The sequence below is a fragment of the Hypoxylon fragiforme genome, assembly GCF_022984875.1.
Source record: "Hypoxylon fragiforme strain CBS 206.31 chromosome Unknown GGS25scaffold_5, whole genome shotgun sequence".
Taxonomy (NCBI): domain Eukaryota; kingdom Fungi; phylum Ascomycota; class Sordariomycetes; order Xylariales; family Hypoxylaceae; genus Hypoxylon; species Hypoxylon fragiforme.
In genome coordinates, this window is record NW_026054760.1 from 425,987 (window position 1) to 446,300 (window position 20,314).

At 49.1% G+C, this 20,314-nt stretch overlaps 6 protein-coding genes across 6 annotated transcripts; 4 read left to right on the top strand and 2 right to left on the bottom strand.

Annotated features, from left to right (window-relative positions):
- Positions 1-153: 153 nt before the first annotated feature.
- Positions 154-2,786, bottom strand: GGS25DRAFT_489141 (uncharacterized protein). Its single transcript, XM_049260877.1, has 4 exons — positions 2,420-2,786; positions 1,263-2,345; positions 802-1,210; positions 154-725 (listed from the first exon to the last, which is right to left on the bottom strand). The coding sequence occupies exons 1-4, from the start codon at positions 2,616-2,618 to the stop codon at positions 323-325; spliced, it is 2,094 nt and encodes a 697-aa protein (XP_049116312.1). The 5' UTR covers positions 2,619-2,786; the 3' UTR covers positions 154-322.
- Positions 2,787-3,559: 773 nt separating this feature from the next.
- On the top strand, positions 3,560-5,499 carry GGS25DRAFT_514174 (ARM repeat-containing protein; the record flags this gene model as incomplete). The annotated part of the gene is made up of 3 exons (XM_049262963.1): positions 3,560-3,793; positions 4,025-4,534; positions 4,591-5,499. 3 exons carry the CDS (start codon positions 3,560-3,562, stop codon positions 5,497-5,499), a joined length of 1,653 nt encoding a protein of 550 aa, XP_049116313.1.
- A 1,197-nt stretch (positions 5,500-6,696) lies between these two features.
- Positions 6,697-9,316, top strand: GGS25DRAFT_531359 (uncharacterized protein; the record flags this gene model as incomplete). Its single annotated transcript, XM_049265489.1, has 7 exons — positions 6,697-6,923; positions 7,091-7,294; positions 7,350-7,565; positions 7,610-7,978; positions 8,067-8,143; positions 8,202-8,669; positions 9,033-9,316. 7 exons carry the CDS (start codon positions 6,697-6,699, stop codon positions 9,314-9,316), a joined length of 1,845 nt encoding a protein of 614 aa, XP_049116314.1.
- Positions 9,317-10,246: 930 nt separating this feature from the next.
- On the top strand, positions 10,247-11,616 carry GGS25DRAFT_531360 (uncharacterized protein; the record flags this gene model as incomplete). The annotated part of the gene is made up of 4 exons (XM_049265490.1): positions 10,247-10,750; positions 10,816-11,225; positions 11,341-11,513; positions 11,570-11,616. The coding sequence occupies 4 exons, from the start codon at positions 10,247-10,249 to the stop codon at positions 11,614-11,616; spliced, it is 1,134 nt and encodes a 377-aa protein (XP_049116315.1).
- A 522-nt stretch (positions 11,617-12,138) lies between these two features.
- GGS25DRAFT_489146 (uncharacterized protein) lies at positions 12,139-17,729 on the top strand. The gene is made up of 2 exons (XM_049260878.1): positions 12,139-12,832; positions 12,897-17,729. Exons 1-2 carry the CDS (start codon positions 12,437-12,439, stop codon positions 17,487-17,489), a joined length of 4,989 nt encoding a protein of 1,662 aa, XP_049116316.1. The 5' UTR covers positions 12,139-12,436; the 3' UTR covers positions 17,490-17,729.
- A 1,706-nt stretch (positions 17,730-19,435) lies between these two features.
- On the bottom strand, positions 19,436-20,193 carry GGS25DRAFT_263752 (uncharacterized protein). Its single transcript, XM_049257318.1, has one exon. It carries the CDS (start codon positions 19,991-19,993, stop codon positions 19,565-19,567), a length of 429 nt encoding a protein of 142 aa, XP_049116317.1. The 5' UTR covers positions 19,994-20,193; the 3' UTR covers positions 19,436-19,564.
- Positions 20,194-20,314: the final 121 nt, after the last annotated feature.

Below are 20,314 nucleotides of genomic sequence, written 5' to 3' on the forward strand. Positions count from 1 at the left end.
TAGGTACCTAACCTAGGTAGGAGGTAAACTGAAGGTGGATGATTCGTAGTTCTTAAACCTTCACTCGGATGAAAAACCCCCTATATGTCAGATATCCTAACATACCTGAACCAAAGACAATTAGCTAATGAAAGATCAATCATTCACTTTTCGACGTAGCGGTCCTGCTTAGATATGTTCTGACAAAACCCCTAAAAGGATACAGTCGTTAATAACATTTTTATTATACAGCATACTACGATGCTACCTTTAACCTAGCGAGTTTGCCTCTCATTATATCTATCCCATGTGCCCAATGCAATGATCCCGATTCCGATTCCCATTAGTCGTCAGCCTCAGGCTCAGATGCCGTCAACGCGGTAATCCTGGTCCCGAACAAGCCAAACATCCTCTCCCAGCGCCTGCCGTCCCCTGCGTTCGCCTTGCTGGGATCCTGCTCGGGGATCGAGACCCCGTACTCGCGGATGCAGCACGAGAAGGGCTTGTTTGAGATTGCCGGTTCTTTTTCGTTAATGTTGTTGTTTTTGTCCGCCCCCGGTGGTTGTTTTTGGTTGCTCGTTGATGGTCCGTGAACGGGCGAGGACGGAGGGGGTTGCTTTGCGGCGATGCGCTTTCGACGAGGAGGAGCATCGCGGGTGAGGTCTCGCCGGGTCTCCTCTAGGTTGCCCCAGAGCTTGAAGAGCTGCTCTTGCAGCATTGCCAATCTTTCGGGGTTTGCATTCAGACTGAAGGGCAGGTTAGTTAGTTCGCCTGTTGGGGAAGAGATAAGAGGTGGGGGGGAGGAGGAGGAGGAGGACATACTTTGATGCATCGAGGTCTAGCAGTGTCTGCCCCTCGGAGTTGTCGACTACGACCCAGATTGTATTATCCTCGTCTTTGCGCTTCGGGTTTGCATCTTCTAGTTTCAAGGCAAATTTCCACTCCCATGTCTTTGCCCCTTCGCTGTCGTCATCATCCTCCGAGTCCTCCTCTGAGTCGGTATCGCCGCCGTGATCCGACAACATGTCAGTATCACGTATCTTCCGCCCGACTGCGAAGTCCTCTAGTTTGTGCGGGTAAAAGTCCACGACTCGAACGTTGGCCCGATACTTGGCACATGTAAAGGGAAGGGAAAGGGTCACTTCCTGGCCATTTACCGTTGTCTTCCCCGTCTTGCGTTCCGTAATGAAGGAGACTGGAGAGATGGGCTGGTCAGGGCTTTCGCATTTGACTACAACTCTGGTAAGCAAAAATGCGACCTAGAATGCGAGGATTCGTCGTACCTAGTTCGTTGAGGCCAAGTCGTGCCTCGCGCTCTTTCTCTTTCTCTTCGGCTTGTTTCAGTTTCATGGCTCTCTGCTCCGCCCGGCGATTCTTGGAATTCATCTGCCCTTCCGGTTGGCCTTCCGCTTTGCGCTTGCCATCATTCTCATTGCCGCCAGCCTTCGCAGCAATATTCTTAGCCAGATTTTTTCGTTGCTTTTTTTTCTTCTCCTCATAATCTCGTTTGCGCCTGATGGCGTCTTTGAGCCTTGGGCTAGCGTTGTCGGGATCGTTAGTTAACAGCACGTCGACCCGAAGACCCGTGTCCCAGCTTCCATGGTCTTCTCGCAAAAACCCTACCAGACTATTTTCGAATTCGTTAAACTTGATTTGAACATTTCGTAGTTGGACCCAATGTCCGACTTTAACTTGATCCATAATGAAATCTCCATCCTGGCCAAAGCATCTCAACTGCATGGAGTGCTTTCCGTAAGGGCCAGACCAATCAGCTAAGGTATTCAGGGCGTTAGACTGGTCCACCGAAACTTCCTCGCTGCCCCAAGGGAAGTTGCGAAAGTTATCATTTTGCGTATAGTCTGAGACCCAGATGGTAGTTTTCCCCAGTGTGTGAGAAGGAGCTCGGACTACGTTGACGATTATGTCGTAAAACTGGCCGTCCTTAACTTTGTCTAACGTTTGAAACTTAGATCTGACATTGCGAGACTGTTCTACGTTTGTGTTGAACGTATGGACATCAGGCACGAGATCCTTGTCAATGGAATCATAGAGCCAGGAAACGTAGTCATGCACCGCATCGCTAGGAGGCCGGTCAGTCTTCCGCTGGAGAGGCAGTAATGCCTGCTTGGCAGACTCTGGCGGTCTCGGGATTTGATCAGACGAATAGACATAGATGACTGTCGTCTTGTTTGATAACAAGGACCTATCATCGCCAGGGCGTGTCTGAACTTTAGCAGACGATACTACAACGACGTCTTTGGCGCCTGGTTGCGGCATCTCATTTTCAGGTCGAAATATGTTCATGGTGAGTCCTACATCTTGGTCCTCCACAGATTTATCGTAAAGTGTAATAGAAGACTTCCAGTCTTGCAAGTAAGAGATAGAAGATTAGCCAGGAGAAAGGGAACAATAAGATCAGAAAATAAATATAAGAACTTACCGTTTCTTGTCCCCACTGGAATTGGAGCCCTACGATCTTTCACCAAGCCGATAACACCAACAAACCTACCAGGAGGGATCTTTTTCTCGCAAATTTCTTTAATCGTTACATATCCTTCAGGAAGTTTTCTCTCGCGGCCGCCATTTCTGGAAGATGCCATGGAGCTTGATGGGGTTGGAGGGAAACAAGGCATCATCATGTGGTGCTTAGACAGAGTGATTTTGTTTTAGAAGTATTATCGAACTGATTCATATAGAAAGTTAGGATTTGAATGGGAAAAAACGAGGGAATGGAGTGGGTGGATGAAGTCATTCAGAGATTAAAGTGTGTATAATGAAGTCGCGACTCCAGCGCGTCGATATACTTACAGTACCTACTTAGTAGTTACCTATTATGCTGGAATCCTGGATAAATCAATACATTCAATAGGTACAATGTGCATAATACGTACCCAGTACTGTATGAACAGCACTAAAAGAAAAGAAAAGGAACATTGGAACATTTCAGTCTGCTACAGCAAGTGTCACATGATGGTCAGGTGGCTCCTGATGTATCATTTATGTACTACTAGTAGCACAACTTTTAACACTGTTACCTAGCAGTGTACTGTAACATCTACTGTTAGTTGGTCCGTGTGTATGGAAGTGGATCATTGATCAAAGCTTTTCACAACTTTTCATTGGTCTCTTCCCAACCCTTGGAAGGTTGAAAAGAACTAGGATGTCCCCACCCTGCCTGAGCTTTAGTTGAAAGAGCGACCAAATCGATCCTAATCCAAATTCTTCTGCTGTTTCCAGCATCATAACAATTTCCCCCCACCACGACCAATCCATTTGTGTTTTTTTCTTCCTCCATCTTTTTCCAACATTCACTTCCATTCAACTTCAGCATCGCAAAAGAAGTTGAACTTACATTTAAATCCAAATTCCTACCACTTCTAGATACCCCAAATCTTTTTGTGGTCTCTGCATGATTTTTGTCTCCCGCATTTATCATTTGCATCCTTCAACCATTAAAAAGAGTGCCGGGTCATCAAAACAATTCACCCCGCCTTCCTCTCCCTGCCTTTAATTCTCTCCTCCACTGATACCAACCCGTACAAAAAGTACCTATTTACGCACCCGAATAACATCAGCAACCATGGCTGACAGATTCATCCCCGAGCATCGTCGCACCAACTACAAGGCGAAGGGTACTTTCAAGCCCGATGAGCTTCGCCGTCGACGTGAGGAGCAAGCCGTTGAAATTCGCAAGGCTAAGCGAGAGGAAAACTTGGCCAAGCGACGAGGTATTGGCAGTGGTGAATCGCGCCCTGGTGCCTCTCTAGGCGCTGCTCCTGACAGCGATGACGAGACTGCGCCCACCGAAAGCCAGGTATGTTTTTATTTTTTTCATTCTTTTTTACCTCCTCGTCTGTTTCCTGTTTTGTTGATTAATTTAATTCGCTTTATTTTTATTTATTGTTCAATCCTTCCTTTCTCCCACGGTGATCTAGGAAGGAAACTCCCCGCCCTCTTTAAGCTGATGTGGCGTGTCTCATTTTCATATGCTATGATCTCTCGGCCCTTCACAAAACTTTCGTACTGACAAATATAATCAAAATAGCTCAACGAGGACCTTCCTCAGATGGTGTCGGGTGTCTTCTCCGAGCAGATCGATCTACAAATCCAAGCTACCACTAAGTTCCGAAAACTACTTTCCAAAGAGCGAAACCCTCCCATCGAAGAGGTTATCAAGACCGGCGTGGTTACTCGATTCGTAGAGTTCCTTCGCTCGCCTCATACCCTTGTCCAGTTCGAGGCCGCTTGGGCCTTGACCAACATCGCATCTGGAAGCGCTACTCAAACTCAGGTGGTCATCGAAGCCGGAGCCGTCCCGATCTTTGTTGAGCTGCTTTCTAGCCCCGAGCCTGATGTTCGTGAGCAGGCTGTCTGGGCCTTGGGTAACATTGCCGGTGATAGCCCTGCTTGCCGAGACTATGTTTTGAGCTGCGGTGCTCTCAAGCCGCTTCTCAACCTCCTTGGCGACAGCCGTAAGCTTAGCATGCTCCGAAATGCCACTTGGACCTTGAGCAATTTCTGCCGTGGCAAGACGCCTCAGCCTGACTGGAACACGGTTAGCACTTGTAACCCCCGCCCCGCAATTTATTAATGCTAATTTTTCTTTTATAGATTGCCCCTGCGCTACCAGTTCTTGCCAAGTTGGTCTACTCGCTCGACGATGAGGTTCTGATTGATGCTTGCTGGGCTATTTCGTACCTTTCTGATGGATCTAACGATAAGATTCAGGCCGTCATCGAAGCTGGTATCCCGCGTCGTTTGGTCGAACTCCTCATGCATGCTTCCACGTCCGTCCAGACGCCTGCATTGAGATCCGTTGGCAACATTGTTACTGGTGATGACGTTCAGACACAGGTGATCATTAACTGTGGCGCTTTGTCATGCCTACTGTCTCTTCTCAGCTCCAACAAAGATGGCATCCGCAAGGAAGCTTGCTGGACTATCTCGAACATCACGGCCGGCAACTCGCAACAGATTCAGGCCGTCATTGATGCCAATATTATTCCCCCCTTGATTCACCTGCTATCTAATGGTGACTTGAAGACACGTAAGGAGGCTTGCTGGGCTATTAGCAACGCTACGAGCGGTGGATTGCAGAAACCGGAACAGATCAGGTACCTTGTTGCGCAAGGATGCATTAAGCCGCTTTGCGACCTCCTTGCATGCCCAGACAACAAGATAATTCAAGTCGCCCTAGATGGCCTAGAGAACATCCTAAAAGTAGGAGATCTCGACAAGCAGGCTGCCGGCGAGGGCCCTGAATCGATCAACCGTTACGCGCTGTTTATCGAGGAATGTGGAGGCATGGAGAAGATTCACGACTGCCAGAACAATGCCAACGAGGAGATCTACATGAAGTCATACAACATCATCGAGAAGTACTTCTCTGACGAAGACGAGAATGCCGACGAGGGTATGACTGCCCAGACCCAGGCTAACGGCACATTCGGATTTGGAACCAACGGTGCGCAAGGCGGCGGTTTCAACTTCGCCAACGGCGGTGATACCATGGACATGTAAGGTGTGACGTCCTAGCCAGGCGAATTCGACGAGGAGACGAAAAGGTTTAGGCAAATTCGATATTTCGAACTCATTGGGCAAAATCTAGCACATAGTCACAGCACCGACATCATGTTCCATTCCCCCTACCTTGCCCTGCATGTAGCACACACCCCTACCCAACCCCCAATGAGGACGGCGTTAATCGAGTTATGAGGTGTATTCAGTCACGGCCAACCACGTGAGACGAAGGAAAGACAGGTCACTTGGTAGCTTTAAAGCTCCAGCCTGGGATAAGGAGTGGTTGGAAGGAAGAGAAGAGTTATATTTTTGTACGAGGGTCTTTAATGGTAGCTTGAAAGCTCCAACCCTCTTGGCTGGCACAGGGCGCATGGTGTGTCTTGATAGCCGAGCCACATCAAGAGGCATTATCCAACCGTTGGTATTTCACCGATGATATGGCTCAAGCCAGAAAAGGATATAGTGCTTTGCATGCTGTGACTCCCAAGTGGCAGAGCAGCAATATTAGCCCTCTCAAGTGGTCATATGACAACTGGATTGGTTTCTGTCAAGTGGCGGACCGTTACCAGATATAGTCATTTGTCTATTGCGCACGCAATAAGTCCAGCAAAACGACATAATCCGTTGAGCTCATAGCTTAGCCCCTAAAATTGACCGTTTCGCAAGTTTTTACCAGTGTTGATGTGTATTTCGCACCCAGGTGCGATGTACCCATATGGATACCTAACCCATGTACATAGTTGATGCCCAGCGGTTTACGCGTGCATGTGAGATTCATGGCTTAATGTTGTCTCTTTTCGTGAGATAAATGATGATGAAAGACAGTAGGTAATTATTACATACTTCAATGCCACCACATGCCCAGTACTACATACATGTAAGTTGAACGTATTAATACATATGTACCATACCTATAATACCTAGTACTTCACAGGTTTGGCTTGGAGGCATCGAAATTTACAGTTTCTTTGAGCCTTCTAGCCTTCTAGAACACAACGACGTTTGAGTAGTGGCTACGAACATGAAATAACGTAAAACAAGGCAACTTTTAGCCTACCGAAAAATGGCTGCACACGTGGGCTTCATATTCCGAAGCCCGACACTACCTAGGTACCTGGTAGACACAGTACTAGGTTAGGACCGTTAGGTAGTTATGTCACACATGTTTCTCCCATCTTTTGACTAGCATCATACACAATGAAGCTTTTCTCGGGCATCTTGGTGCTAGCACTAGTACCCAAGGTGGTCTCGTCAGGCATCGACTACCATAGACTTCCAACCAATCCGGTATTCCCGGGCCCATGGAACGAACATATCAAAGCTCCAGCCAATAAATCGTTTATCACCCCAGCGCGATTCTGGAAAGTCGAAGGAAATGTCACGGCACCAAACACTGGCCACACGCTGCTCACCAGTAGACATGAGTAGGTATGACGGGAGGATCTTGATTGGGCCCGGGGGGGCTGCTTACGGTAGAGTTCCAGGAGAACATTGCTGGTCGGTAGGTTTGTCGAGTTGCCTAGTGGGTATCTACAAAGAAACGGATATCAGAAATGAGTTAGAGAACTTACTGATATCATATTTGATCTAGCGTCTGCTTGGAAGTTGACTCTGTAACCGACGAGCCTGTACTCAACCTCGCACATTCCGAATCGTCCCTGTTTGCGGGCAGGCAATCATATGCCACGAACGAGGAGGAATGGGACCTCCCGTTGCCGTTCCATCTTGGTAATCGAACTGGCCCGTTGTGCGTGGATCCCGAGTTTAACAGGGGCGCGTTCAAGTACTTGACGCTGTATATTAAAACGGTACCTACCTGTCTTGAAGGAGGGGAATCTGTCTCGGTTAAGCCGCGTTCACGAGTATCTCCAACTGTCCGCACAAGAAGTGTTAAAGACTGCTGGTTTTAACCCCTACACGTCGAAAGAGGCGAGCGGGTACCCCGAACCCTCTGTTGCCATCACACACGGCTATGGGCCAGCTGCACCTCCTTCCCCTCCCAAACAAACGGCCGGGCGTACTCGGGGCTACTTCCACAGCTCAGGCAGCCTGCTCAACCGGATCTGGTACGCCGGCGCCTACACCCTGCAGCTCACAACCATCGGCCTAGCCGAGGGCTCCGCCCTGATCCCCGCCAACCGCGACTGGGGCCACAACGCGTCGCCCCCCCCGGGTTCTGGTACGCCAACTTCACCGTGACCACCGACGGCGCGAAGCGCGACCAGATCGTCTGGCCCGGGGATCTGCACATCGCGATCCCTGGGATCGCGGCGTCGACGCGCGACATGCTCGCCGTGCGCAACGCGCTAAACGCTATCTACGAACATCAGTACGGCGATGGCTCGTTCCCGTACGCGGGCCCGCCGCTGGGCGCGAGGGGCGAGTTTAGTGACACGTATCATCTGCACCTGCTCCTTGGCACGTACGAGTACGCGCTGTACTCGGGCGACGTCGCGTGGTTGCGTAAGCGCTGGGAGCAGTATAGGCGCGCGCTGGGTGTTACCTAGTGCTGCGAAGGTTGATGAGAGGGACTTGATGCGTGTAAGTTCGCGTCTGGACTGGAATAGGCATGGGATGTGGGGGCATAATCTGGAGGCGAGCGCGCTGCTGTGTGCGGTGGTGCTTGGAAGGTCCGTTGAGCTTGGTGAGTGGGTATCTGGGGAGGAAGGGGAAGAGGGGAAGCGGGAATGGACGCAACGCAGCTGCGTCGGAGGCTGGAAAGGGGGGGTCGAGCAGCTGTACTGCAGCGATACGGGGCTGTACCTACGCTGATAACTTGTCGGACCGCCACTGCAGCGCCGGGCCAAGCAGAGTAGAACCCCAGGATGGAAATAGCTGGGTGCTTATTGCGGGGATGCTGGACCACTACCACCACCACCACCACCACCACGCCTCTAATATCTCCCGGAAAACGAGGGCGAGGGCGAGCACAATCAGCCGCACCCTAAAAGCGCGGTGGAACGCCTTCGGCGCCCTGGCCCCGGAGTTCCCTAACGTCATGTCACCCTTCGCATCGTCCTTTGAGACACAAGCACACTCCGGCTCCGATACAGCGGTCGAACTTATCCTCCGCATGTGGACCCACCGCCTCGACGGCCACCCACCCCGGGCTCACGAACAGCACGCTCGCGGAAGGGTTTCAGGGTTGATGGCGCGCCGGTGTATCCGGCGTGCGAGGGAGGGGGCGGGGAGGAATAGCCATGCGCATGGGTCGGCGGCGGGACCGACGGGGTGGTTGGTTAGGGAGGGAGGGGGGGTGTTGGGGGTTAAGTTGGTTGGATCGGGCGGGAAGGGGTGGATGGTTAAATCGGCGTTGACGAGGTGGTTGGGGTGGGCGAGGGGGGGGTTTTCGGGGATGAGGGGACGGTGGGAGGTTGCTGTTTGGAGGGTTGTTGGTGTTGGTGTTGATGGTGGGTTGGGGGAGGGAGATGAAAATAGGAACGGGAAAGGGAAAGGGAAAGGGAAAAGGGGGTTTGTGGCTGTGGTTAGAGGACCGGAGGGAACGAGAGGGAGTTTTGGATGGGGTGATTTAGGGGATGGTGGTAATGATTATGAGGATGATGACAATGTACAAGAAAAAGCAGAAAAGGAGTTTGTAGTTGAAATGGAAGGGGGAAAGACACGGGCTTGGGTTCGATTTCAAGATGAAGATGGTAAAGGGAGGACGGAGGAGATTGTGGTGGGAGGTGATTTCTGGGATATAGATGGAGATGTAGATGGGGGTAGGAAGTGGTATAAGAAGAAGATTAAATATGGAAAGGGGGGTGGTGTGCTGGTGGATGATGGATCGTTGAGGCGCCTGAGATGGAGGATTTGAAGCCGGGGGTCGTGGATTGGGAGGTGTTGAGAGATGGGTTTGATACGAGGGGGCGGTGGTAGTGGTAGAGGTAGAGAGTTGATGATTAGGTACCTAGGTACCGTAGCTGGAACCCCTTATTCGGGATAATTATTCTGAACTTCATCTAATGAATCTATGCGTAAGATTGATAGCAATTTGAGAAACTATTCTAACTTGAAGAGTTACTCTCAATCATGTAATAATTTCTCATAATTTCTATCTATCTTATGCATGGATTCATTCTTCACTCGACGTGTGTAAGTAAGTACCTACTAACCTAGGTAGCATGATAGGCTACATGACTATTTAGACTAGGTAGCTAACGTTGATAATATAATGGGAATGAATGATCTAGGCCAAGTGAACTATGTCTGTAGAAGGGCGTTAGTATTTTGTATTGATATAGAGTATACGTAGAAACCTAGGAAGCAACTTATCTACATCCTAATTATTCTCCAACCGGTACGATACTCACCTTTTGGAAGACTTCATACACAAGCAAGGCCTTATTTCTACAGAAAAGTCCTACGTATCTAAGTAAGTATATATAAAAGAACGTCTGCCATTATCGATTCCCACATCCTCCAATTAAAGCACGATGAACTATCATTTTTGGGATATATTGCCCCTTTATCCTCAAGGAAGTGAGGATATTACCCGGTTGTTCGCTTAATATGCGGCAGTTCGCCCCAAGCGGATTGTTTTTCGGGGGGCATATCTTGAGAATTGCTGTGGTGTTATGAAGTACTCCAGGGTTGAATCTGCGAGCTGCAATTGTTTTGTTTCTTCTATCTTCTAGGTTCTCGGTTGTAATTTCAAATTTCTCTGATCTTCGCTATTAGAGTCTATATCTTACTTGGTTTACGGGAATAACTACACGAGCGAGGAGAGGAATTGAATGAAGAAAAGATGCAGTGGCGCTCCCTCGCCGCTCTCGCGGTGCTCCTAGCCCACGGCACCGTCACCGTCGACGCACAACAAATGATGCGGTTCTCATGCTCAAAGCTAACGATCGAACGACTAGACCCATTGGTCTCGCCGGGCATGGAGCAATCGCCGCACATGCACCAGGTCGGCGGCGGCAACTCGTTCCGGGCCAACATGCCGCCCGTCGACTACGATCCCGTGAAGGAGTCCACCTGCACGTCGTGTACCTTTGCCGAGGACTTCTCGAACTACTGGACTGCGAACCTGTTCTTCAAAGCGAGGAACGGAAGCTTGAAGCGGGTGCCCCAGCTGGTGAATATGGGACTCAAGGCAGATGGGGGGCTGACGGTGTATTATATCCCGCCGTATGATGGGAAGACGAACGTTACGGCTTTTAAGCCGGTGGGGTTTTTTGATTTTATTACCTATTGGTGGCTGCCCGCTTACTTCGTACCTGTTTCTATTCGTTGTCCTTACGATAAACTTGTACACCAAGAGCGATAATAGGAGATTGTGGGAAAATTGCTAATACATCACATGTCTGCGTATAGGGATTCCGCATGCTAGTCGGCGAATCAACCCTCCGCCAATCGCAAGGCCAACAGCGGCAGCTATGCCACCGATGCTTCGCGACAGTTAACCAAGTCCCATTCGGAGGCGCGCCCTGCACGGGCGACGACACCGCGGCACTACCGCCCACCATGTGCACCGGCGGGATCCGCACAACGATCACGTTTCCGACCTGTTGGGACGGAGTAAACGTTGACTCGCCGGACCACAAGAGTCATGTTGCGTACCCCGAAACCGGGACTTTTGAGAGCGGAGGGACGTGTCCCGAGAGCCATCCCGTTAAGTTGCCGCAGCTTATGTATGAGGTTATGTGGGATACGAGGGAGTTTAACAGGCCTGACTTTTGGCCTGAGGATGGGTCGCAGCCGTTTGTGTATAGCATGGGTGATGGGTGGGTTCTTCCTTACCTTCATAGCCACCTTTCCTTGGCCCTTCTCTCTTGGAGGGAGCCTATTGGGAATAGAGATGAAAAAAACAAAGCTGATGATAAAATATTTAAATGTTAGGTCGGGCTACGGACAACACGGCGATTACGTATTCGGGTGGAAGGACGACGCATTGCAGCGGGCGTTGGATGCGCGGTGCAGCAACGACAAGTGCGCTGAGTTGATATCACAGACTTCGGACGAGGCTACGCGGTGTACACTCAACCAGACGGTGCCAGAGAGATATGATGGATGTAAGAGCAACTCTTCTTCTTGCTTTTGTCTTGAAAGTGCTAACGGGGGATTTAAGGGCTCAACCAACTCCCTGGCAACTGGACTATCACTTACGCGGAGTAAATGGTAGATGGAAGGATATAAGGTCCCTGACATTTAATAGTTACGTTGAATGCGTAAATGGATGCTTGAGTAGATATGCCAGGAATGGTGTCCTGTCTTGTAGGAAATGGCTGTTTAGCTTGTGACTTGATCTATTCATGAACATCCAGTCAGACAAGAATAAATCTTGCAGGTATGAAAACATGCTAGGGTGGACAAGTAGATGGAATGTTGCGCCATTCCATGAATTACAATTCTGACAATGCAGATTCATAGTAAACTTATACAAATTCAATGTTTTAAATGTTCAAGTTTTTTGTTACTTTCAATGTTGTTACTTTGTTACTTTGTTACGGCGTATAGTACTTTGTTGCTTGAATACCTATAAATGGTGGAGTGATAGCCCCCACTATTGATAGATCTATAGCCAATTATGCGAGCTGATAGTACCCAGACAGGGATAAAAGCGATTACATAATACAATAACTAGCGTGCCCAAGAGCCGCGTGAAGATTGGTGATCCACTTGAGCTCAATGCTTTCAGCTGTTTAACACGCAGAACTGGCAGACACGTTCAATTATTGAAGCTCAATTGATCCACTTCTATCTCGACTTCCACTTTTGCTTTTACTCTTACTTTTACTTTCACTTCAACACCAACCCAAATGCCAACATATATACAACGCCATCTCGATAACACATACCTAGTATTTAAATCTTGACACTGTCACAACAACTTATTCGCCGAATTATTCTAGGAATGCGTCACCAAATCCTTCGTTCTCATACGTGAACAAACGACGTAAAGGCCATCGCGCTTCTACGAAGTTATGCCCACAAGATGGACACTGGAAACAGATTAGATCCATTGCAACGACTCGAAGCGGCAAACAAAACTCCCATCGCTGACTTGAACCCCGAACTCGTCGATCCTGCATCTCGCGCCGTGCGTGGTGTTGTTACCATCACATGGCCTTACAGCCTCGTCAAAAACACTTTCGCCTTTATCCTTGCCGAACCCGATTATCGTCTTCGTCGAAGTAAGGGGCAGGTTCGCATTAACCTGAGTGGACCAGCCGCCAAGGCTGCTGGAGAAAGCGGATTAAGTAGTAGCGATGAAGTCCTCGTGAGCTTAGATGGAGCCGAGTGGGAGCCCGAACAAACCAAGAAACGCCAGAGCCTGCCCAACGCGGGGCTCGACTGGCAGTTGAAATTCTCCGACAAGCTTCTGCTGCAGGTAATGAATTCTAAAACATACCTACTTATACCATTTAGTGGATTATTTGCTTATTTAAATCTAGGTTACCTTATCTGAGGCTAGCGAAACCAAACTCATCGCTGTCGACCTTGCTTCCCTCCCTATAGAAACCCAGCCTCCTGTCGAACCCTCTATCGAAGAGCCTGTTGAAATACCGCCGTTCGAGATAACCCATTTGGAAGACTCATCAATCCTCCGGCTCGGGACACTCACACCACCAAGGAAGTCGCAGATCGCAAGACTTAAAGATGGAGAGTTTGAGTCTCCGGCCTTCATCAAGAGAGCCCGGATGTCATATGGCTCCTTGTTTGAGGATGGGTATGACATATTTGAAGATGATGGCGGGGTGAGGGGAAGAGGCCGAAAAAGAAGCAGATTTGGTCGTGAGAGCGGCGCTTGGAAATATACCAGCCAGTCTCCTAGCCCAGAACCGGCTGCGCCTGCCACACCTGTGCCCGCTCCAGTTCTTCCTAGCTCATCACCTAGGCCCGAGATGACCGATGAAGGATGTCAAACTATGGAGATTGAAATTCCTATGCCAATATCTACACCAACAATTGTACATACTAGAGACGTGCAACACGACCTGAAACCTACCCTAGAAGAGCAATTTGGTCACTCTCGGCAAGGTATGGTGGATCATGGCGTCCAAGGAGATTTCCACAGTGAATGGCCGAGTGCAGCACCTGTACCTCTGTTACCATTCGGTCTTAGCGATAGACCCCCTGATAATGGTTCCGAATTGGCTTCATTTCAACCCAACCTTGGGTTTGGAGCTCCAAGTAATGATTTCCACAGCCATTGGGATCCTAGACCCTCTGGACTTACGTCTGACGTTTATCCATCTGTCACTGAGCCACTACCTGATAATCTCGCAAACATTTATGGAGGTTCACCATTTGGAAGCCGTACACGTTCGCCATGTGAATCAAGTAATCTAGCTATCGAGAATTTTGAACAGGGCCTTAGCAGTAACTTACCAGTCGATGAAAGCGGCTATCCAACTCAAGCTACCCCTCAGGGCACGGATTACCCGCCTTTAGATTTTGAGAACGACGAACAAATTAGGCCAACCCCCCAAGTTACACATGTTGATTATCCTACATCCTATCTAGACGGGGGCCACCATTACCCTCATGATCCTATGGATATCGAGCAAGGCGCATTCGGCTCAGGTGTTCCCGTCGTGGCGGATGCACGGGCTTCTCCATGGGCTACCGTCAACAACCCATCCCAGGCGACGTCGATACCACCTGCTGATCGACTAGGTAGTATGGAAGGCGCCTCTCCCGACACTCCCGTCGTTCTTGATGACAGTGACTCGGACGATGACCCGGGCGATGACACAGACGATGTCATAGCGCCACCAAATGCTGCAGAGGACATTACCGAGGAGAGTGGTGCAGATGCCTTACCATACGATAATGTAGAGGCTGAGGATGAAGCTAATGCTGAGCGCTCCGACGATGATGAACCCGAGTATGATGCCGATGAGATGGGTGGCGATTATGACGCCAGAAATTACATTGGACCAGATGATGACGAGGACGACAGCCACGACGAAGACCTGCGACCACGCGACGCTGAACCTGAGTTTGACGAAGGTGAGAGCTGGGATGAGGAGGATGAGGATGCAGAAAATATGGACTACGAAAGTGAGTATGACGAAATGGGCGCAGATGAGGAACCTCCGCAACCATTTCGAAATATACCACAGGCTGCTCCCCAGGTCATCGATTTGATATCATCTTCTGAAGACGAGGGGGAAGACGAAGGAGAAGACAACAGTGATCCCTTGCCACAATCACCGCCTCATAAGTCTCCGGATCCTTTATCACAGAATCGGCCTAGTTTAGTATCGAATACGTTGTTAAGTCAAGTATTTGAGCAGGGCGCGGAAAGTGAAAGTGAAAGTGAGGAATTGACTGATGAGGATGAGGCTGAAGGAAGTGAGGAAGATGAGGTGCAGGACGACCAGGACGACGAAGAAGAAATAGAGGAAATAGGAGAGGAGACCGAAATGCAAGGAATGACTGGGCCAAGTCACTTGCCCGACGAGCCTGACAAGCCTGATGAACCTGCTGAACCGGAGACTGAACCTTCGCCTGGACAAGATGAAGGTAACCAAGAGTCTTTCGGAAAAAACCAAGACGCCATGGAAGTCAGCATTGATGAAAATGTTGTCGAATCCCCTAAAGTCGATTCACAAGATATATCCGTTCAAAATGGGGACGATACGACAATCAAGGAAGACGTCGAGGTTCAAGATAAGGTGGAGGTCAACCATGCTTCACATTCTGCAGCTCAGGGGCTTGAGATTTTGAGCCAAGCAGTTGAAAGCGAATCGAACGCTAATATTCAAGCCGCACTGAATGAGAAGGCGCAAGACGATATGCTTATGGGCAACACTGATACTAAGGCAGCCGAATCTCAAATTGATGATTCACAATCAGACGGAGCGGAAATGCAGGGGTCTCCAGATATCCAAGAGAACCCGGATATCCAGGAGAATCCGGACATTCAAGAAAATCCTGACATGCAAGAGAATCCAGATCTGCAAGAGAATAAGGAACTCACCGAGGCATCGCCTCCTTTGCCAGACCTTACTTCAACCTCGACTATGCGTCCAATCGCCATCCGTGAAGAACATCGGGCCGAAGTCACTGCATCGTCGTCTCCTCCGCAGGCGACGCATTTGTTCGAGTTTCAACCCACCGACGAAGGACAAAAGGATATCGTCATGCGAGAGACTATCACCACTGAATCTCGTACACTAACCGAACCACTCCTGACGCCTCAAGACACGCAGCTCACAGAAGACAATCCCGTTGAACCTATGGTGATCTCGATGGACGTGGACACACATGAGGCGTCCAGCATAGCGAAGCCAGTAGAAACCGATGTTGATGAAGTTTCGGGCATTACAGAACATTTTGCCGACACAAGAGAGTCACCAACTGACCAAACCGCTATTGCTCCTGTTGAAGAGCAAGAGCAATCGATTGAGATTTCCCCAACACAACGACAAAAGACCCCTGAAGGAGATGCCGTGGAAACCACACAGCCTGACCACTCACTTATGTCGCCTGATTTGAGTTTTGAGACTCAAGTTGGTAACGATGACAGGTCCCAAAGCAGTCATGCTGAATCCATAGATACGGTAGTAGAGATTGACGCTGGGTCTAATGCTATTCCCGAAATTGAACCCCATTCAGAATCGACCAAACTGGAAGGGACATCTCCATCAAAGTCAATCTTCTCAAAAGCTGTAGTTGGGGCATTTTCGGAAAGTGTATCTCTATCAGATACTCGAGAATATCCCGGCGGTAGCGTTTCATTTAGGTCACAAATGGAAATCGACGACGAACTACAGGCTAGCATCTTGGAGGAGTATGAGGAATCAGGCGAGACATACTTCGATACAGAGGATAATGTAACCGAGGACCTATCTGCAAGTCTAGAAAATGAGCCTGAACTCGACCAGAACGAAGATAGTGCTCTTGCAGAGCTTGAAACTCGGGATATAACTTCGAGACCTCCATCCCCAGACCTTGCAACTCCACTACAGGAGCAGAAACTGGCTGAAAATCACTACACTTTATCAGTCACCCTCGCTGATGAAGTATCTGAGGATGAATCGGTAGACCTAAGCGCAGAACTTGTGCGAGCCGGAAATGCTTCTAGGCGAGATACACGACAACAGGACACTATACCTGGAAATACATTATCACTCACCCTCCCTGATGAAGCATCCGAGGATGAGTCGATAGACCCAAGTGCAGAACTTGCGCGAGCCGCAAATGTTTCCAGGCAAGATATAAGACAACAGGATACCAGACCTGGAAATGCATTGTCACTCACAGTCGATGATTCTTCTGAGGACGAATCAGTAGATGCAAGTGCAGAGCTTGCGCGAGCCGCAAATGCCTCTAGGAGAAGTATGAGAAGACAGGTCACTAGATCTAGGAATGCTAGCTCGCAGAGGAAGAGTTTGCCCTCGGACGAAAGTTACATGCCTGACACGGAAGACCCAGGTGTCCGCTCAGCTAGGACCTCCCTAGGCAACAGGTCTTTCCAGTCAGAAGAAGATACTAGTTCGATGACGGCAGCAAAGCTGATGCTGGTTCGTCATCTTCGCAGCGAACTTTTGGATTACACGTCTCTGAAGGTATTGCGTCAATATCTACAAAAGAAGTTGAATGTCATTGCTGTCGCCATGATGCAACCACCGGACCCTCGGCGAGCCAAAGGCGGCCCGCGCGAATACATGATGTCCTTTACGATTACGGACCACACAACTGGCCCCTACTCGGTTGTCGAAGTACTGCTTTACCGACCACATAAAGACTCATTGCCAATTGTCAGAGCTGGAGACGTCATACTACTTCGCAATTTCACAGTCATATCAGTACATAATAAAGGGTTTAGCCTGCGCACAAACGATGAGTCTAGCTGGGCTATTTTCGACCACGAGGACGAACCTCCGCAGATCAAGGGCCCACCCGTCGAATACGGAGAGAAAGAGACGGCCTACGTGGCACACATGCGCGCGTGGTTCAATCTCTTAGATGGGAAAGCGAGAGAAAAGCTCGAAAGAGCAAATAAAAAGATTGTGGAGGCAGGCAGGTCCAAGTAGGGTTAGGGTTAGGAGTGCTAAGTATCACTTATTGGTGGCAAATTTCAACGGAATGGACTTGGGATTTATTTGTATTTTCTTCGAGTCTTCGTTTACCTGCAGTACTTAGCCCGGTATAAAAGGCGCCGTGGATCAGGAGCAAGGGGAGAAAAAAGAAAAGGGTATAATTGAGCATAGCAGGTTTTAGAGCTAGCAGGTTTGGGGCATCGGCCGTCAATGGAAATTTTTTACGATGCTGTAGCTGTGCTTATTTTTTATTTGGCTTATTGTGTTGGATATGGACGCAATGACTTTTGGTGAAAGCTAACTTGAGCAGGCGTTATTTTTCCTCCGTCCTTTCCGCTACTAGTTTTCCTACCGCGGTAATCGACGCACTACCACTCATGATCTCATGGAAATCGGGCCGCATCCAGGTACGTAGCTCCACTGCCATTAAAGAAAGTCCCATAGGTAGTTGTTTTAGGTCTATATCGCTCTTCGGACGCTGGAGCGATGCGACGACGCCTCTCCAATCGCTTTGCAGCCGAGGTTCCATCATGCTCACTGCCCATTGTACGAGGGTCGGCGTCGCTGCGTTTGGTTTCTCCTCGTTGCCATCCCTTTAATGGCGGAGACCCAATCCTCGATCTCGTGCGTACTAGCGCCTCATGCTTTATAGGTATCTTACATTTGGGCGTCTATATCGCTGAGACTAGTCTAGTTCTCTTCAAGGAGAATTGTACTTGTGCTTGGTTTCTCCGCCCTACTCCCGCAGTAAAAGACGGCCTGCCAAGAAAGCCTCGCCCTTTTTTCTGCGTCGCTTACGAAGTAAAGATATATGGAAATTGGTATAGTTGTTGAGAGAGAGCTATGGTGATTATCCGCCTTGATATGAACACTTACCTACGTGGACTTGACTAACAGCACGGTTTTTTGTCACTCTTGATTTGATATTGAAGTCAATACTCTACAATACTCACCGACTATTATGTCTTAGATGGTGTTGGGCTGGGCCCGGCTTTCCCCATGTAAGCGCAAACCACCGCGTAGGTAGGTGGCACGTGTAAACCAGCGATGAAATCGACAGCATAACCTAACCTAGTTAGTTAAGAGGACTGCACAGGTGAATGGGATAACGCTGTTGTCAAGGTACCTGTCAAGGGTCTATCTACCTAGGAGCACGTGGGGATTTAACTACATGGAACAAAGACGACTTACGGGTGTATGTAGCTTCCATAGGTAGTCTCAGGTGGATGTTAAGAGATCCCCGAGCAACAACGATGGTGTTCTGCTTCTTCTAGGTCCCGCCTCGTGACAGCAACGACCTATCCAGATGGTAGACAGCGGGCACCTTATCGTTCTGTAAGGCTCTCAAGTCATTGGCTGGGATGGGGTTCGATGATATGCCGCTCGATCCATGGCTAGCACGTAACTACCAGCCAACCTCTTTCTTTCTTTCAATTTGTATGGTGAAGCAATCCCGTAGCGTGTGTCGGAGAACAGTCCTGAGTGGGCGATGGGGCGCTACCAGTGAATGAACGAGGAGTCGCTTAGCTAGGTAATGCTCGGAGACGGGTGCAAGTACGTGGTGTGAGTTATGCATTAAGCCGAATCTGTTCTTTCGAGAAGCTCAAGTGACACGTTTTTTTGCTCTGTACAGTTGCCAGGTACCTTAACTTTTGCCTCAGTGGTGCCTGTGTCATCTTGGGTCTTGGTGAACCGAAACGGGAACAGTTGCTATGATTATCTTGCAAACAATATTTCTAGCCCGTGGTTAGTCGAAATATTTCCAGAAGAAATCTTGCCCGAAATTAGAATCGCAAAAAGAACGAGAAGGGGAAAGAGGGAGGAAAGGGGGGCTTCTCGGCGATGCGAACGTGTTTTTAAACCTCTTTAAATTTTCCCGTTATCAAAAAATGACCTCGGGAAGAATAAAATTATTTACCAGTATTTGCCGAAATCATACGATTCGGGTCTTTGAGGATGCCCATGACAACTAGTCGAACGATGTCAAACTCGGATATTAACGGCATCGCGCCGTGCCGCGAGGTGTAAGCACACACACATGAAGTATATTGAGCCTCATCGGAGAAAGGCTAAACCCGGACGGAGAAAGACGGGATCGGAGAGCGGCGGGCCGGGATTCGCCTAAGACCGCTCCACGGCACGAAAAGCGAGGAAGTAAAAGAAATCGACGGTGGAAACCGGGAGGCTCTGTAGGGTTGACGTCGGAGAACGGAGATCAACAGATGGTGAAACGATGGGATGGCGTCGATAATCGAGTGATGGTGGCACGTGTGTGTGTGGAGGGAGTCGTATGATCGGTTGCCGCATTCAGGCGGGCCCCTCCCCTTTTTTTTCTTTTTCGGCATTTCCGATATTCGAGCCATCGCCCGGGCCGAAATTTTCTCTTGATTGTATGTCGAGTTCCCGTCGGCAAGTTCGACAATTCCGATAAAGCGGATTATAGAATGACAAACGGATGATGAAGAAAAAGAAATGAAGCAACGAACAAAAAAAATCATTAGCGAAATGGTACGATCCGATATTCGAAACCGTACGGCTAGTTACCTACCGAGGTAGTTTTGGAGTATGGTTCTTCCGAGACGGAACATCTAATCCCCAATCGTCTCAATCGTGTAATTTTCTGTTCCCAGGTTATCTTTCAATTCATTTCTGGGTTTCTCTTTTTTTTCGTCGTCTTTGCGCATTACGTAGGTACCTCATAGTATGTATGAGAAAGAATACGGCGAATTGAGAAATCATCACGACCGATAGATGTTATGGCTCTAACCCCACCAGGCGTCAATCAAATAGAGACTACCTAGATACATACTACGACTCCG

Excerpts from the sequence above, each read along its gene's own strand:
- GGS25DRAFT_263752 (XM_049257318.1), bottom strand. The coding sequence starts at position 19,993 with ATGATTTTTTTTGTTCGTTGCTTCATTTCTTTTTCTTCATCATCCGTT.
- GGS25DRAFT_489146 (XM_049260878.1), top strand. The coding sequence starts at position 12,437 with ATGGACACTGGAAACAGATTAGATCCATTGCAACGACTCGAAGCGGCA. Across the intron at positions 12,833-12,896 it reads CCGACAAGCTTCTGCTGCAG|GTTACCTTATCTGAGGCTAG; the intron begins GTAATGAATTCT and ends ATTTAAATCTAG.
- GGS25DRAFT_489141 (XM_049260877.1), bottom strand. The coding sequence starts at position 2,618 with ATGATGATGCCTTGTTTCCCTCCAACCCCATCAAGCTCCATGGCATCT. Across the intron at positions 2,346-2,419 it reads TCCAGTGGGGACAAGAAACG|ACTGGAAGTCTTCTATTACA; the intron begins GTAAGTTCTTAT and ends CTTACTTGCAAG. Across the intron at positions 1,211-1,262 it reads ACTTGGCCTCAACGAACTAG|TCAAATGCGAAAGCCCTGAC; the intron begins GTACGACGAATC and ends CCAGAGTTGTAG.